At 39.0% G+C, this 17439-nt stretch overlaps 1 protein-coding gene across 4 annotated transcripts in view; it reads right to left on the minus strand.

The window, feature by feature from the left end:
- The window catches only part of MED13L (mediator complex subunit 13L), a 295303-nt gene extending 278652 nt beyond the window's left edge, over positions 1-16651 (minus strand). For 3 of the 4 annotated variants that reach the window (XR_005379205.1, XM_038575206.1, XM_038575205.1), the window contains exon 1: positions 16503-16651. Coding sequence is in view for 3 of the 4 variants with exons in the window: in XM_038575206.1 (XP_038431134.1) it covers positions 16503-16574 (72 nt within the window). In the remaining variant the exon portion in view is untranslated. The remainder of the gene's footprint in view (positions 1-16502) is intronic. The other variant, XM_038575207.1, reaches the window with a different exon arrangement.
- Positions 16652-17439: the final 788 nt, after the last annotated feature.

The raw sequence follows: 17439 nt of genomic DNA on the forward strand, positions 1-17439 counted from the left end.
TCTTTAAGAGAAAAAAGAATGGAAAGGAAAGGGCACCATAAGACTATGCAAATGATAAAATGTCCTTTTTCTTACTCTGGGTATTAGGCACATGGGTGTTCACTGTATCACAATTCTACCTTATAGGTGATTTATATATTCTACTTTTACGTACTCATATTTAATAAAAAATTTCAAAACTGCTTATGTATATACACACACAAACATATGCAAAACACAAAATCTGTAATGACAAAAATTAGATTACTGGTAGTTACCTCCCCATGGGGGCAGAGAACCTTCACAGGTTTTATTGCTTGAATGTTGTTTGAATTTGAAACTAATTATGTAAAAAAAAAAAAAAAAAAAAGAAACTAATTATGTAACTTTTTATTAAATTTATAAAATAAATAACTTTTCTTTTAAAATTATAACTACAAAACTGTAACCACATGGAAAATGTGTTAGTGAATTCAGCTGAATGAAGAACTATATTTATACTGTGATTACCTCTATGTACACAAAAAGGGAACATTAACAAGAATGGAAGAGCTGGGGTAAATCTGATCTAATAGACTAGCTGTTTTCATTTTTTATAGTTTTAGTTTCTTGGAAGTTACATTTCTTGGAAATATTTCGTGTTTCATTAGTTACTACCTCACTTGGAGAGAAATTAAAGAAAAATGACACTGCAAGAAAGCCAACTCTCCACCTTCAGGGTAACCAAGTGAAAAATCTACCCACATGGGAAGGCTGAATGAATTACAACCAATTGACAATGGATAGCACACGCTGTGCCAGTAAGTGCACTCAAAACAACAGGAGAGGATCCCCACCACACCAAGGAGATTACATCAAAGAGTTCTGAAGTGCACATGTACATTTTAGCGCTTTCACTGAGAACTGGCACTGCCAAGTAAAAGTGCAGCATGGGCACAGATGGCTCCAGAGCTCAGGGAGCCCAGGAATGTGCTGAAAAAGGAGAGGGGTATGGAGGGACAGGCAGAGAAGGACAGAGGAAGGGAAATTTTTTCCCAAAATGTGAGGTAAAGATATGACATAACAATCACAGTCTCAATACCTATAAAAATATTGTACAATCAGAAAGCCAAGTGCTGAGGGAACAAAAATAGAATGACTGGAATAAAAATTTAAAGGAACTCAAAGTTAGAATGAGGAAGAGGCACCAAAGACACACACTGTTTGGAGTCTTTACAAGTATCTTCTCTATTCTATCCATTATACAAATTGGCAATTTCCACAAAGGCAAGAAAAACAGGGTTAAAAGTCTATTTCCTCCTCCTACCAAAAATATCACCAGTATGAGATGCAATCAAAACCTTTAAATAAAAAACTCAATGAAAACATCCTAAAACAGATTTGCAGGGAAAATATGTAATCTGCTTCCCGAGCTTACCACTATTAGAAGCAAAGGCTTAATGTAATAAGGGCTATGTAATAAGCCCACTGCTGTTAGGGTACCCCCACCTCCATTTTCTTTCTTCCTATCAGGGTTTCTCATGCCCATTTCTGATCATCAAAGTTTCATGAGCTTTTTCTCTTCCAAAATACCAATTCTACCTCCAACCACCATCTTCACCATCCATACCTCTCCAAAGGCCCTTTTCCATCCACCCCACTGGCCTTGCCTTCTCCCTTCTTCTTCCCACACCTCAAATCTTTTTTTTTCAATATTTTATTTATTTATTCATGAGAGACAGAGAGAGAGAGAGAGAGAGAGAGAGGCAGGCAGAAACATAGGCAGAGGGAGAAGCAGGCTCCGTGCAGGATTCGATCCCGGACTCCAGAATCACGCCCTGGGCTAAAGGCAGGCACCAAACCACTGAGCCACCCGGGTTGCCCTCAAATCTTTTCTGAAAACAAGCAGATTATAGATGTCAATGTTTGTTTTTACTTTATTTTCACTATTTCCTGCCATTTTGCCCCAAGATCCTGTCCATAATTAACTTTAAAACTTCTTTTGAGGGACGCCTGGGTGGCTCAGCAGTTGAGCGTCTGCCTTCAGCTCAGGGTGTGATCCCGGGGTCCTGGGATCAAGTCCTGAATCGGGTTCCCTGCAGGGAGACACAGCCTCTGCCTGTGTCTCTGCCTCTCTCTCTCATGAATAAATAAAATCTTTAAAAAAAAATTTTTGTTTTTGAGTTCTGTAGGACTTAACAGCAAGGACCCAGGCTCAGTGAATACTTTCACATATGCACTCCTGTGATCAAAGCCTAAGTCTCCTGCTAACAACTTATCATATGGATGCTGCCCACTCTTCCTCCTGGCTTTACATACATAAGAATGCAAATGTCATAAAACCAAGAAAGAACACATCTGTTGCCATGTGTTTCCTCATGTATTGGTCACCAAGTCCTATCAGTTGTACTTCCTAAGTATCACTTGGTCATTTCTCTCTCCACTCCTACTATCCCTGAATGGTTTCTCACATCCAGCCTACTCTACGAGCCTTCTCTCTGCCTTTGGTTTTTCCCTATTACAATCTATACACCTCAGAGCCCACAGGAGTTTTCCCTCTGAAACATAAATCTGATCATGTCATTATCCTCCTTAAAACCCTTCAGGCATTCTCCCAGAGCATATGGAACAAACTTTCCAGGTTCTTCATGTCATCCAATCTGGCATCAAACATCACCTTTCAGTCTTGTCTCCCATCTATTAAAGACTAGGTATTAAATAAAAAGTATACCTAATGAAAGAATAATTGACAAGGACATCCAGAAATGTTGGGACAACTTATGTATTATTATTTATGTAACTGACAAACTTATTCATCTCATTTTAGTTACCACTGAAAACAAACTTTTACAAATAAAGTTCTGTCCACATAATTTATTAAAACTGGGTTAAGCAGTTTAAAACACTGCTACTTTCTTTTTTTTACAGTATTTACTTATTTGACAGAGCACACACAAGTAGGCAGGATGGCAGGCAGAGGGAGAGGGAGAAGCAGGCTCTTAGCAGGGAGCCCAATATAGGATTCGAAACCAGGACCCTGGGATCATGACCTGAGCCAAAGACAGATGCTTAACTGACTGAACCACCAAGGAGCCCTCTATTTTCAATTCCAATACTAAAAAGGTAAGGTGGATCACAAAGAACCTAAATCAATAGCAATTTTCTAAAATGAATTCTAACACAGATTGCCAAATTTCTCAGTTTCTGAGAAATGTTCAAGTCAGCTCTTTTGGGTTCTTAATAAGTTTGTCAGGTATATCACACCTACCACATGAGAAAGTTTGGCAACAAAATCAAAGCTCCTTTAGAAGACAAGTGTCTGCCTACCTTAGTGAGTTTCATTCATTTTCCATCTTAGATATTCCTTGAGATTAACAGATAAACTACCAAAACATGCTATTTATCTTAACAGATCCAGTATTAACTTGCCTAAGTAAATACTTCTTTTTCAGAACAAATTTATAAATTTATTAAAGAAGCCAGTTTATTAGCTTATACATATCAAAGTATGAGTTCTCATGAGAATTATTCCACTGTTGAATTAAATGTTATAGGATCTTGCACACAGATTCAAGAATAGCACCATCTGTCTGGGTTACAAAACTCAATTTCACCATGGTATCACCAAAGAGCAACAAAATATCATTTTGTACATATCTCTTTCAAGTAATTTATAGACAACTAATGAGTTTAATCTATTTGGAATCAGGACACTTGACTCAATCCACACAACTTATTACACTTTGTATGTAAACCAACATACTTTTAAAAATGTTTTTAGTAAAAAAAAAAAAAATGTTTTTAGTAACTGAAGTTTAGTTAAGAACTTGTATTTTGAAAAGTAAATATTTATGGCCTTCAGCAGCTGGGATGTAGATTTATGCTGATATAACTTCTAAATGTTATATTGCTCAGGTGCTTTATAAATCTGTAAAATTAAAATGTGCCTGTTGTTGAGAATAATTATCATGAAAGTAAATGTTCCTAAAATATCTACGATTATAACACCATATTTTTTGATAGAATTTCAATTCCTTTCTTTCTCTCTCTTTTTTTTTTTTTTTTTTTTTTTCTTTTTAGAGGGAAGAGGGAGGGACAAAAGGAGAGGGAAAGAATTTAAGTAGGCTCCACACCCAGCATGGAGCCCAATATGGGGCTTGATCTCACAAACCTGAGATTATAACCTGAGCTGAAATCAAGAGTCATACGCTTAACCGAGTCACCCAGGCACCCCTCAATTCCTTTTTTTTTAAATGCGAAAAGAACTTACAAAGAGAATGATAAATAAACTCATCCATGTACTCTGAAGAACATAAAAACAAAGCTGAGAAAAAATTCATTATATTCCCGAATCCAAAACCAGAAAATACTTGCCACTCCAACTCGTAATTTAAATAACTAATATAGGCATGACTATTATAGTTAAAATATCCTCTACAGCTCCACTCCACTAAACCCTAAGGCAGACCACAATACACTGAAATTCTAAATATATGTAAGTGCCATTTACCCTAATCTTCACCAGTGGAAGAATTGCTAAAGTGCATTTATGGGATACAAGATAGCGTACTAGGTAGTCTCAAATGAGTAGACCAACAGTATAAAACTTTGGTCTCCAACTTTCTGCTAAAATTGTAAGAGATTATCTCAACAGGATATTTTTGTATTTATCCTAAGGCTTTTCTTAATGATTACCTCAGTCTCACTAAAAATGGACCTCAGGATGGTATCTGATGTTTGCTAGACAGACAAGATGTAACTTTACAATTCTACTCAAGTCTACTCCTCCCTTATGATAATTTGCTTTGATCCCCCAAAAGCAAAAATCTCACGTCTACTTAACTTGTCCCAATATCCACTCTTACCAGTTAATGTAGTACCAACTAAATTCATTTTCATTGAAACTGTCTGAAAACAAAATACATTGAACCACCAGACTCAGGACCTGGGAGGCAGATGTATACAAGCAGGGCAGGAATTCTTAGCACACATCTACAACATATGAATGCCATATAGCCAAAAGTAGAGTTCTTCCTAGGGTTTTTGCTCATCATTAGTAAGAACCCCATCTTAAGGTACTAAACTGGCAACAACTTGGAGCGAAAAGCAGAACATAGTAAATTACAAAGAGAGAAGAGGAGGCACTGACCAAAGAAGCATCCTTTAAAATAAGATTTTCTAAAGTGGCTGACTAAACTCTAAAAGCAATTTCAAAGGAAAAAGACCAGAAATATATGGACAATGGCACTGGTATTTGATATGTTTCAAGGAGGCTTACTAGGAGCCCTTCTCATTTGGGCAGATGTATGTCGATTCTAGTATGACTAGCTCAGAATTAGCTTTATAATTTTAAAGTGTACACTTAGGAAGATGACATCTGACCTACTTAAAATGACCATTAGCGGAAAATAAAAAAATAAAGACTAATTACAAGCACATCAAGTAAAATGCAAAATTTTTAGCTACTTCTTTTTTTTTTAATATTTATTTATTTATTTTATGATAGACATAGAGAGAGAGAGAGGCAGAGACACAGGAGGAGGGAGAAGCAGGCTCCATGCCGGGAGCCCGACGCGGGACTCGATCCCAGGACTCCAGGATCGCGCCCTGGGCCAAAGGCAGGCGCCAAACCGCTGAGCCACCCAGGGATCCCCTCTTTTAAATTTATTTACGCTCAAGCTCAATATATTTAATCTCTGAATTTGAAAAGCACTCAGGCTACAACTGAGACTGCCCCCGCCCTTCCTTCACACTTACTCATATCTTATATCCTTTTATCTTTGATTTGAGGGGTCTTACTCTTTTCTAGCACTGGCCCCAGCCATGGCCTGGGTTCTTGCTACCAACTCTTGCCAGACTCCTTTCATCAACTAACAACTTTTCTTCTATCTTGCATCTTTCCTTATGCTCCTCCACTACTGTTGCTCCTAAGCCCACAAACACAAATGAGGCTCTTGGATTCTAAAAAATTTCTTTCAATCTACCTTTCAAACTCTTACCATCCCCACTCCCAAATCCCTGCTTGCTTCCTGGATCAAGCTTCTCCAGCTGAAAGTGTACCACTGATTCATTTTTCAACCCACCAAAATCCAGAGTCTACCCTCAACAGTCAAATATAACGATTTCAATTAAGTACCCAGCCATCCAAATAGCAAATTTCCTCATCTTTCACTCGTTACACCTCTTCTTTTTAAGGTCCACTATGACTGTCTCCGAAAATCATGATTATCCTCTTTATCTTTATTGCAGAGAAAGCAAATTATAGTAGACTGAAAAGCACATATAACATATATTCATGACTTAAATGTCTAGTCTTCATGAAAAGTAATCCTGGACTGAAACCTAATTTGTTTTAAATGCACAAAATTTAAAGGATGGGTTACATAGTTCAACAATTCTAGTTTGTCTATGTAAGAGAGCAATCCTAGAAAGGCTTTTAAACACATTATTAAATGTAATACCATTTAACACACTTGTTTTTCCTCAATTCAGTTCTCATAATAGTTTCTATATAGTCTTGGATTATCTCCTGCTTTTAGTTTCATATCCCATCTGCTCATTTAAGATTCACGTCTGTCCAGTTTCTGAAATATTTGTCACTTTAGTCATTAGCATTTTGCGTAATACAGCACTGTTTTTTTTAAAGTTCAGAACTGAATTATTTTAGAAAACTGATTATTTTAACATCACCATTTCTTAATCCAAATTGGCCTGCCCACACTTCAAATTTTCCACCTAACAAAAATTAGATTTCAATAAGCTTTTTTCTAAGATTTTATTTGAGAGAAAGAAAGCACACGTACACGCGTGCGCGCGCGCACACACACGTGAGTGAGCAAGAGAGAGCATAAGCAAGGGGGAGCAGGAGACAGAGGGAGAGAGAGAAGGGAACCCAACGGGGAGGGGGGAGGCGCCTCAATCCCAGGACCCAGAGATCATGATCTGAGCCAAAGGCAGATGCTTACCGGACTGAGCCATCCAGGCACCCCAGATTTCAACATGTTTTGTAATTTTTTAAAAGGAAACCAAGAACCAAGACCATAAAACAGAAGTGCTCTCCTAGATACCAGTCAGTAAATATTCTCAAGGACAGACTTATCAACTGAGCTTCCAAAGAATGTCCTTTCCATTCCTCTCTAGTAACTCTTTCAAGATCCAGTTTAAAACCCCTTCTGAGTGTTTCTGGCTACAAGGTCCTATGCTACCTGTCAGTGGTGCTCCTCCCCTGCACTCAGCACATGGCATCTTAGAAATTAAATAATACATGTAGATCTTTTTTCCCCACACATCAAAGCATTAGCCCTTTTATAAGTTCAAGCCAGATTTTAATCACTACTGATGTATATACATTATTCACAAATGAAATCTGTAAGTCCTAAATTTCTCAAACATAACATACAAGAAATTAACACTTTTAAATACCAGTTTATTGGCTACTCCATCCAATCTCACCCGCAATTCCCTTTTTCATTTCACTATGGCTCAGAAGTCCTCATTTACCACACAGAATAGCAAGTAGAAAGCTTCTCTCTGGTGTAAGTGAAGGAAAAAAGGTAAGGGAAGAGCTAAAAGACAAAGAAATACAAAAATCTTTTCCTGATGACATCACAGGACCTGCCACTATTCTCAAAGTTTTGATTAAAGTGTATCAAAGAGGAAGCAGCAGTTGATCCCAACAGGAAGGGAAGGGGGGTGGGGAGGAAGGGAAGGGAAAAAGGGAAAATTCTCCCCATGGGGGGAGGGGACGGGGGGGGGGGGGGGGCGGGGGATGGGACACACATCTGCACCTCTCAACACTCTTTTGATAGCAATCCTCTCTCCAATGCCTAGAAAAGTGCCTAGGTGCCAGGCTGTCCTCACTTCCCTTGCCTGGGGCCAAGAAGGGTTTTTGGAGCGCCTGCTCTGATTGCCAACACTACACAGTCAGAGGATAAGTGTTCCTGACATTTTAAACAGGGACAATAAATTTAAGTTCATTCCCATAAAAATGCTACCATAAATAATACAAGTAATCAAGTACAACACAACAAAAATAAGCTAACCATCATTTGTAGCAACAAAGGATAACTTTCTACATGGGAGAAAAAACTGAGAAATTAACTTTTTAAAAAATATTTTAAAATACTGAACAACACCTATATGTAAAATTCTACACCTCTGGATAAAAACTTAGGCCACTAAGTTTTCCACTGACTATTGCAAAACCTACAGTTGGGGGTGGGGGAATTCACTCCTTCAACAATATCTAAAAATAATTTTAGATGCTGTTGCATTATTAAATGGAAAACAGAAATTAGCCAGTAGTTGAGAATATATACTTTGTTCAAAAACATAGTAAGGGTTGTGACATGTGTGTCAGACTAAAACATGATTTAGTCTTTAAGAAGAAAAAGATATTTATTAAGTACTATTTCTGACATTCCCTGAGACAAATCTCAAAATGTTAATAGAACTACTATTTAAAGTTCAAAGAGCACTCTGGAGCTGCCAAGGAATTAATCGCTTAAACTCCCAAGGAAGAGCCACAGTTCAATTTCCAGGCTCAGCCAGTCATAACTTAGGGTTGGTACAGCAAAATCACTCAGCATATTAAAGATACACCACACAACTGTGAATCACATATACAAATGAAAATTTGAACATCCAAAGATAAAATTCGAGTTATTCTTCTCAATGATGGCTTATTTATGACAAAAGACACAGAACTTAATCTTCTGCTCCCCCTAAAACAAGTACAAATACAACAAAAGTGCCATACTTAAAACAACTAATTTTGCCATTGCAACTTCCTAGTGAACTGCCTAGGGCTACTCTCTGACTTGAGCTGTAATTTGTTAAGTAACTAAAGAACAATCTCTAGTCTTCCCTTAAAAGGTATCCAAAATGATCTTTCATATTTCCTGCCCTCCATATTTCCATCAAGTTTATTTTAGGAGAAACTGAGGCACATAACCACAACGCAACCAACCCGATCTGACTAGTTACTAATAAAAAATATGAATACCACTCAATTTTCCCCATTACTGCCCATTATGCTGGGCTCATGAAAAGCAATCCTGAACTAAAGGTTGAACAAAAGCCCTACCATACAGCTTAAAGAATGAAAATGAAGGACTTCTGGATCAAGCCCCAAATAAAATCTCTAACAGGTTCCAAAATCTATAGGTTGCCTATTATACTACAGAAAACGAAATAACTAACTGAATTCCTATTCCTTTGATGTATGATAAGCACACATTTCTTGATCAGTTGTGAGTTTCTTTAAAAAAAAGGTTAGAACTCACCTAAAATATTACCAAGCCACAGTACATATAGGCTAGAAAATATATATTCAGAATACTGAGCTAAAAATTTAAATAAATTCAAAGAAAAATAACATAATTGTGGTCAGGACCTAAATGAGCAATGAGAACTCCCTTGGGAAATAGAGAATAGTTGTTCAGTAATTCATTCATTTAACAAATAGTTAATGAGGGCCTAACTATTAAACAGAAGGCAAAGATGATGTAGCAGGGTCACTGCCCTACAGAAGCTCATGTGCTTATCACAGGTACAAAGAAGGTACATTTACAGAGCAAGAGTGACTAGTTCTGCCAGTGAGAGTTAGGGAAAGCTTCATGGAGGAGGTGATATTTGACCTACTTAAAAGATGAGTAGGATTGTGCCAAACAAATATACACATGCAAAAAAATAAAAAATAATTTAAAAAAATAAACTAGGATCTGGTTCCCGAGTTACATATCCATATGTTTTTCCTTATTTCTCTTTAGGACATTAAAATTCAATCATTAAGAATTGCCAACACAAAATGTTTTTTTCACACCAATTATACTCTTTTGAATACTTTACTTATTAGCTCTCAAATTAAGCCCAGATGGATTTAATCATCTTTCCTATTTAATGAAATAATGTAGAACTCTGTGAGGACGCTTCATGTGTCTTACACAAAAATACTTCCTCAGACACTTATCAATGCTCTTTGAGAGAAAAAAAAAAATCCACAAGTTTTCATGCAATATACCGTTTTAGATGGTCAATCTTTGAAATTTCCACTCAATATTATAAAAATTTTATTCACAATTAATCCTATATTTTATTTGAAACAGAACATTTCCTCAAATTTAAATATCAAATGTCTTAAAATATATCAAATTGATGCAGTGATTTAGGACAAATTATGACTTTATTATAATAAAGAGATCCAATGATGAAATAAGAAAAGAATATTTACCTGCAAGTTTACCTAATTCTCTTTATCTTCCCTTGCCATTTTTTTCCCTTTCCATTTTTTTAAGTTAAAGTTACAAATCTAAACTATGCAAAATAAAGACACAAATGAAATTTTAATACAATCAACCCAGGAGGCTCCTTCAACAGTAATGGAATTTCACCACACTGGAAAAACTAACAAAATGTAGAAAGCTGTCAACCAGGGCTCTGTGCTATTTCACAGTAGTAAAACTACAGTTTTAATAGGATTTTACCACAATTCACCAAGAATAAGAAAATAAACATTCAGAAATATACATAATAAACCAGAGTATGGAGAGGTCAATGACATAACATTTTCCCTTGGACACAACTGATTCTCCTAATTCTCATCTAGAAAGAAAGAAAAATAAAAAGTCATCTTTCTTCTTTTTTTCCAGAATACAATCCAAATGTACTCTGAAAGACATTTTCTTAGTTCAAAAAAGGAAAACAACTCTATTCCAACAAACATAAAAGCATGCTAACATAAATGCAAGCAAAACAGGCACTCTTAAAAGAAGACTATGAGAGCCAATTTATGGGGATAAAATCTAATCTATACCACAAATGATTTTTTAAATTAAAGAATAAAACATCATAATAGAGTAGGGGGAACTGTCAGAAATAACATCAACCGCAACATTTTAATTGAATTTAAAACTTTTATAACAACTAAAGGAGAGAGAGAAAACTATGTCAATGTACATAAGTGACTTTATACTAAACAAAAATTGGGCAAGCATACATATTTCATTCATGCAAATGAGTCTGAATTTACTATTCCTCGTTTATGTTAATATTTACCGAGATTAATGGAAAATCGTCTCCCCTATGTAATGAAGTGAATTCCCACAACAGAACAAAGCTAACACCTTCAAATCTTTCAAATAAACAATGAAAGCACATACTATAAAAGGAAATTATCTGAACAGGATCAGAAAGAAGTTAAATGATTCAAGAGGGAAAAAAAGTTCTAAACTCCAAGAACACATTACAAATATTGATTCATTAATTCCAAAATTCTAAGCAAGTCCTACGAAACAAATGTGTGTGTGAGAGAGAGAATTTTTTTTAACTATACCCCACAGCACATTTTTAGGCTACCTAACTACCTCACTTTGCAATGCATTAGATATTATTTCTCAAAATACGAATGTTTTTTAAAAAAAAAAAAAAACACAAAATAGAAATTCTGGTGGCCAACACTACAGAACACAAATAGCTTCTGGAGCAGATTAGCACACAATACATTCTAAACAAATGGCACTAATAACAATGTTGCAGAAATTCTTTTTCTCAACTTAATATATAGCTGCAGAGCACACTTCAGTAATAATAATACCCAATATTCAATCATATTATTAATTTTCTTAAACTTTAATCTCTCTCACTGGCTAGTTTCACTGGCTAGTTTCTATGAAAAATAAACATCCACTTTCAGGAAAAAAAACAAACACACACATCAGTACCTTCTACTACTGAAAGAGGGAACATTATTATTATTCTCTTCTATCAAAAATAAGTCAAATCATTTCAGAAAAATATCTAGTCTATCCCTGAATCAAACTTTTGACAGCTGTATTAACTATTCATTAAAAAAATCCAGATAGTGCTCATTCGGCAGCACACATACTAAAAAAAAAAAAAAAAAAAAAAAAAAAAAAAAAAATTCCAGATAAGCAATCTTTTTACTATTTACATTGAGTTTCAACTCAATTTCTTTTTCAACTCAATTTTAAATAATCTGGCAAACATAACTATAGAATGTACTTATCTTTTGCAAATGGTTGTCTCAATTTATAGCATATAATACAAACTGGTGACAGAGTATCCTCTTTGTTACTCTCAAGAGTAGAGGAGATCTCCAAAAGTGTTTGATAAATACAATTAACTCACAATTAACAAGGCTACATTAGCCAGTGAACAAAAAAGATGAATCCATTCTTACATATCTAACTAATATAATCCACTACTATAACTTAATGTTATTTAAAGGAATGCCTTAGATTTTTTCCCCAAATAAATACCTAATACAACCATGAAAACATGAGCAAAACATTCCAAAGAAAATGCTAAGCTATATAAGCCCCTGGGATAAACTCAATAAACACTTATAGTCCTAAAGGCAACCCCAGGCCTTTATTCTCACAAAGAAGAGAGTCCCAAACTAACTTCCTCTCAGTGAGCACTTCGAGCAGTAACACAGCAACATTATTTTGCACCATGGAAGTCTTAGGTACATTATTTTCTCTTTAAAATTATGAACTCATCACACGTACAAATGGCTCTTTAAAACGGTCCAGTAAACTGCTACACTATGCCTTAAATTGCTGTCTATTATGTACTTAAAAATATTTACTAGCAATTGGAGGTTAATATGGCAACTATTACCGGGTGGCAATTATTGCTATTAAAAATATATAAATACTGTAACACCATGTGCTACTAACAACAAAATGCTAAACAGAAAACATACATTAGCAAATTATGAATATTTTCATTAAAGAAAATAAACCATCATGAAAAAAAAGATGCTTGAAGTTTAAATACTAAAATTGTCAATTGGGATGAAAAAACACTCTGTGCATGTATTTTGACACTTGAGAAAATGAGAGAAATCCTTCCCTTTGCCTCATTTTCAACTCATAGCCATCCCCATTTGGTTCTAGCTTAAAAGAATAGATTTCAAAGTTTCTATATTTACAACTATCTTCTCTCTCTGCAAAAAAAAAAAAAAAAAAAAGTCTCTTCAGAAAAAAAGAAAGGTCACCAACAGATTCCCTGAAAGCTTCATATACAGAATTAATGGTCCAGTCCTTCATAGGAAGTATGCACTATATGTCTATGTGTGTTTCAATTCAGGGAAGAGAATTTGATACCATCACCCAATTATCCCATAGTCAGGAAGATTCTAACAAATAAAACAACCTAAACGTGGAAGACACATACCTAAGAATTAGACCAACCCACCTCAAAGAGTATATACTTAAATCTAGCTAAAGAACACAAAATCACTTTCCTCCATATGATCACAGTAGAGAAACAAGACTAAAGAAACAAAACTAAAAATATATTTTTATCTGGAAATTATGTCTTCCCTCAAGGGTGAGCTGACACACCATAGGGTGGACTGTTACACTTTCCAAAAAGACAGATTTAACACACTTAACTGAATCATAACTGGCTGAATATGTAACAAGAGTCTTCCCAGAAATGTGATGGACTGCATGAGAAAACAGTTTTGATTCACAAAGGTAACAGCAAGGCATGCATTTAATGCAGCAGTAAGTAATGCAGAGTAAGAAACATGCAATCACCCATATCATACATACACAATGGCATTCTTCACATTAGGAAATGGGGGTGGGGGGGGTAACAGACAATTTGGGAAATCTGATGCCATGCAGTAGAAAATCAGAAAGCAAAACAAGAACAAAAATCTTAAGGTAGTTGATTGCACAATCAACTTTTGTTAAGCCATAATGAACCCTTCAAGGTAATAGAAAGTGGGTGGATCATTAGTGTGGTACCAACTAATGATCTGTAGTTTAACCTCTAGTTTATATTTCAATGCACATTAATATGAGTATCTAAGTAAATTCTCTATAAACAATACTTTGCTCAGAAAATTGCAGGCCAAAAAGAAAAATACATGCTATCATTAAGCACATAAGAGTCCTTGTAATACATGCTTTATTTTAAACAGGAGATGATTTTATCTCCCTTGGAATTAACTATTCTATACAATGTACTTCAGACAACGTATTTTTAAAATTCTAGGTTCCTGCTGTATTTGCTTTTCAAGGAAACTCTTCATTTGGAATGAGCAAAAATTCACAGTATCATCAGCTTTTTAAGATTCTCAATTAAAAAAAAAAATTAGCACCTTATCCACCCTTCATACACAAAAGAATGTAGACATTCTACAGTTGTTAAATAAAAAAGAAAAGGTCAACCCATGCATTTCCTCAGCTCTTTATTTCAAAGTTGCCACCTAATAAGTAATACTATACACACACACACACACACACACACACAAACAACAACAACCCTCAATTCCTGGTTTAAAAAGGCTGAGGAGAGAAATACCCAAAGTACAAACCTTTAGTCAGTCATAAAACACAAAATCCTCTCCTATAAAATTGCTTGTTTCTCCAAAAGAATCTCAAGCATCTTATCTCTTTAACATTATCATCCTTGAGTTAAAAAAAAAAAAGATAAAAAAATGATATATCCTAAAGTCTGGCTACACGTATAATTTCATTGGTCTGCAAAATCTACTGTATATAAATTAGCCACATATACACAAGCCATTACCAGTCTGAATGATATATGGTAATTTCGGGCCTCTCTCCTCACTAATATTGGTCTACTTGGTTATTTTAATTACCTGTTAAAGTGTCAATGTGGTCACCAGCCACCAAACAAAAACCATTTTAAATACCCCTTAATCAATATGTTTGCTAATCTATTAAAGTCTCTGAATCTGACTGATACTAAATGATATACTGGGAGAGAGAAAAGAGGTGGCAAAATGAATTCTATTCCTATATGTCGAAAGATCAAGGGAAAATTATCACAGTACGAAGAGGCAGAACTGAAACTTGTAATTGAATTTTAAGACTGAATACCTAAATAAAAATGTTGGAAGAAAAAAAAAAAAAGACTGACCTGATCTATACTTTAAAGTACAGATATTATGTCACCGTCTTTTTGTAGGTAAAAATCACGTGTCTTGATGTTTTTTATCTGCATAAGGAAATATTTAATAAAATAACACTTCCATTTGAAAAGTTGGCAAGAATGTGTATTTCTCCACTAGTCTCAAAGAGAAAAAAAAAAAAGCATCTATGCCTACCCATAATTAAATGTAACTAATTACAATTTGAACACTAAATTATTTATCCAGTGTAATTGTAAACAAGGATTAAAAGGAAATGATGCTTCTATCTACTGCAGGGGTTACAGAAAACAATTTCCAAAATGCATGCTCTCCAAAGGCAGTCCCCCTCAAAAAGGGTACATGACTTAAGTTGGGTTTTTTTAAAAGCTAAATTAAACAAACCGTTCAGCCAATTTTCCAATTATATTCTACGCTTGAAACATAATTGCCTTACATCTGTTTACAAATCTTTGCTCAATATTTAAACAAATTCGTAGTCTCCCGGGCACATAGCTATACATACAGTAACTCATGCACAAAGCACATATTTAAAGACCACGCACCGCAATTATTAGCCTAAACGCCAGGTTTAACAAGGTGAATGTTTTCAGAGCTAGGTAATACGACCCAATAAAAAAGCAAAGATGGCATTTACCACCAAATGTCAGTGCCACCGCCAGGAAAGAGTTGCTGGAGCCCTATACATTTTTAATTTCGATGAATCTAGACGTCGTCGTCGGGTGCCAGGCTTCCAGGAGAACAATTGACACCCTAACTGCTTCAAGATTAAGGCAGGCGATTCAAATCCGAGGGAAAAGTTGTCAATTATCAGAGAGAGAGAGCGCGAGAAAGGCGAAGGCAGATAAAAGCGATGTTATCAAACCGCCCAGCTTGTTGCTTTTGTGTGTGTGTGTGGATTCGTTGTTAGGATAGAGAAAACAGTTTTTAAAAGACACAGGAGGAGAGAGGGAAGAAAAAGGCTCCTCCACCTTCCGTCGGCTCGGTGCAATGGCTTTCCGGCTCTCCGGCGCAGGGAGCCCCGAGAGGCAGGCGGCCGTCGCTGTTTACAATCGCAGGAGCTTCGGGTGCAAGAGTCCTTTACTGACACAATCGCATTCAATCAACTGTTTTCGGGCGAAATTGCAGGTGTCATTACGGAATTAAAAAAAAATTTTCGAAAGGCGGGCGGGCAGCCGATCCCGCAAGGGGGGCGGGCGGGGGGGGGGGGAGAAAAGGCTGCTTATCGCGGGCGCGGGCAGCACAAGGCAAAGCCTTCCACATTTAGGGGTAAAAAAGGGGGGGGGGGGGAGAGAGGGGAGGGGAAGGGGGTGTGATGGCAACAGAGGGTGGGCGTTCGAAGTGCGACCCAGAATCCGCAGCTTTGAGACTTCCACATGCAAATTCCACGCCGAGCGCCGCGCTCACAAATGATTTTTAAAGAGCCAAATAAACACTGGACGGGATCCAAGGCGAGGGAGAGACGATCCAAAAGGGGGAGAAGCGGCGGGCGGCGGGCGGCGGGGAGCGGCGAGGGAGGGGCGACGTCCCGGCGGCGGGAGGAGAAAGTTGGTCGGCGGCGCAGGTCGGGCCCCCCCGCCGCAGCCCCCCTCCCCGCCGCCCGGCTACTCACCAGCGAGAAGAGGTTGGAGTGACAATCCTCCAGGCTCGCCCCGTTCGCCACCCAGTTCGCTGCCGCAGTCATGATCCTCCGCGAGCCCGGCCGCCAGAGCGGGGCATGTCGGAGCGAGGCGTCCGAGGCGAGGCCGGGCCGGGCCGGGCGGCGGCGCCTCGCCGGGGAGCGCGGGGCGGCCGGGCCGCCGCCGCCGGGGGAGGAGGGCGCGAGGGCCGGCGGGCGGGCGGGCGGGCGGGAGGCGCCGCGGCGACGCCGCGCCGGGGGCGGCGGGCCCGGGCCGGCGGGGGGGTCCGCGGCGGCCGCGCGGCTCCTTCCTGCTCGGGCGGCGGCGGCGGCGGCTCCCGCGGCGGCTCCCGCGGCGGCTCGCGCGGCTCCGGCGGCGGCGGGGGGCGCTGTCCGCGCGGCCCGGCGCCCTCCCCGCCTCTCAGGGCCGCCGCTGCCTCCCGGCCGGCCGCCGCCTCCGCCTTCCCTGTGCCTCCGCCGCCGCCGCCGCCGCCGCCACCGCCGCCGCCGCCGCCGCCGCCGCCTTGTTTATCTCCAGCCACCGACTCCCCCCGGCCCCCGCCGGCGCGTGAGGGGAGGCGAGCCCCGGAGCCGCCGCCGCCGCCTCGGAGCCGCCGCCGCCGCGGAGCGCGAACTCGCGAAGGGGGGGGTGCGGACGAAGCCAGCGGGCGACCCCGGCAGCCGAGCGACGTCCCCTCCTTCCTCTTCCTCCCCCACCCCCCCCCTCCTCCCCAGTCAGCCTCGCTTCTCCTCCCTCCCCGGGCTCGCTCGCTCTGACAGCAATGGCGGCCGCCGACCGCGGCTCGGCCCGCCATTGGCTAGCGCCGCGTCACGTGACGGGCGCCGGCCGCGCGGGGGGGCGGGGGCGGGGGCGGGGGAGGGGCCCGGAGCTGGAGCTGCAGCCGCGGCGGCGGCGGCGGCGGCGGCGGCG

Source organism: Canis lupus, chromosome 26 (genome assembly GCF_011100685.1).
Source record: "Canis lupus familiaris isolate Mischka breed German Shepherd chromosome 26, alternate assembly UU_Cfam_GSD_1.0, whole genome shotgun sequence".
NCBI lineage: Eukaryota > Metazoa > Chordata > Mammalia > Carnivora > Canidae > Canis > Canis lupus.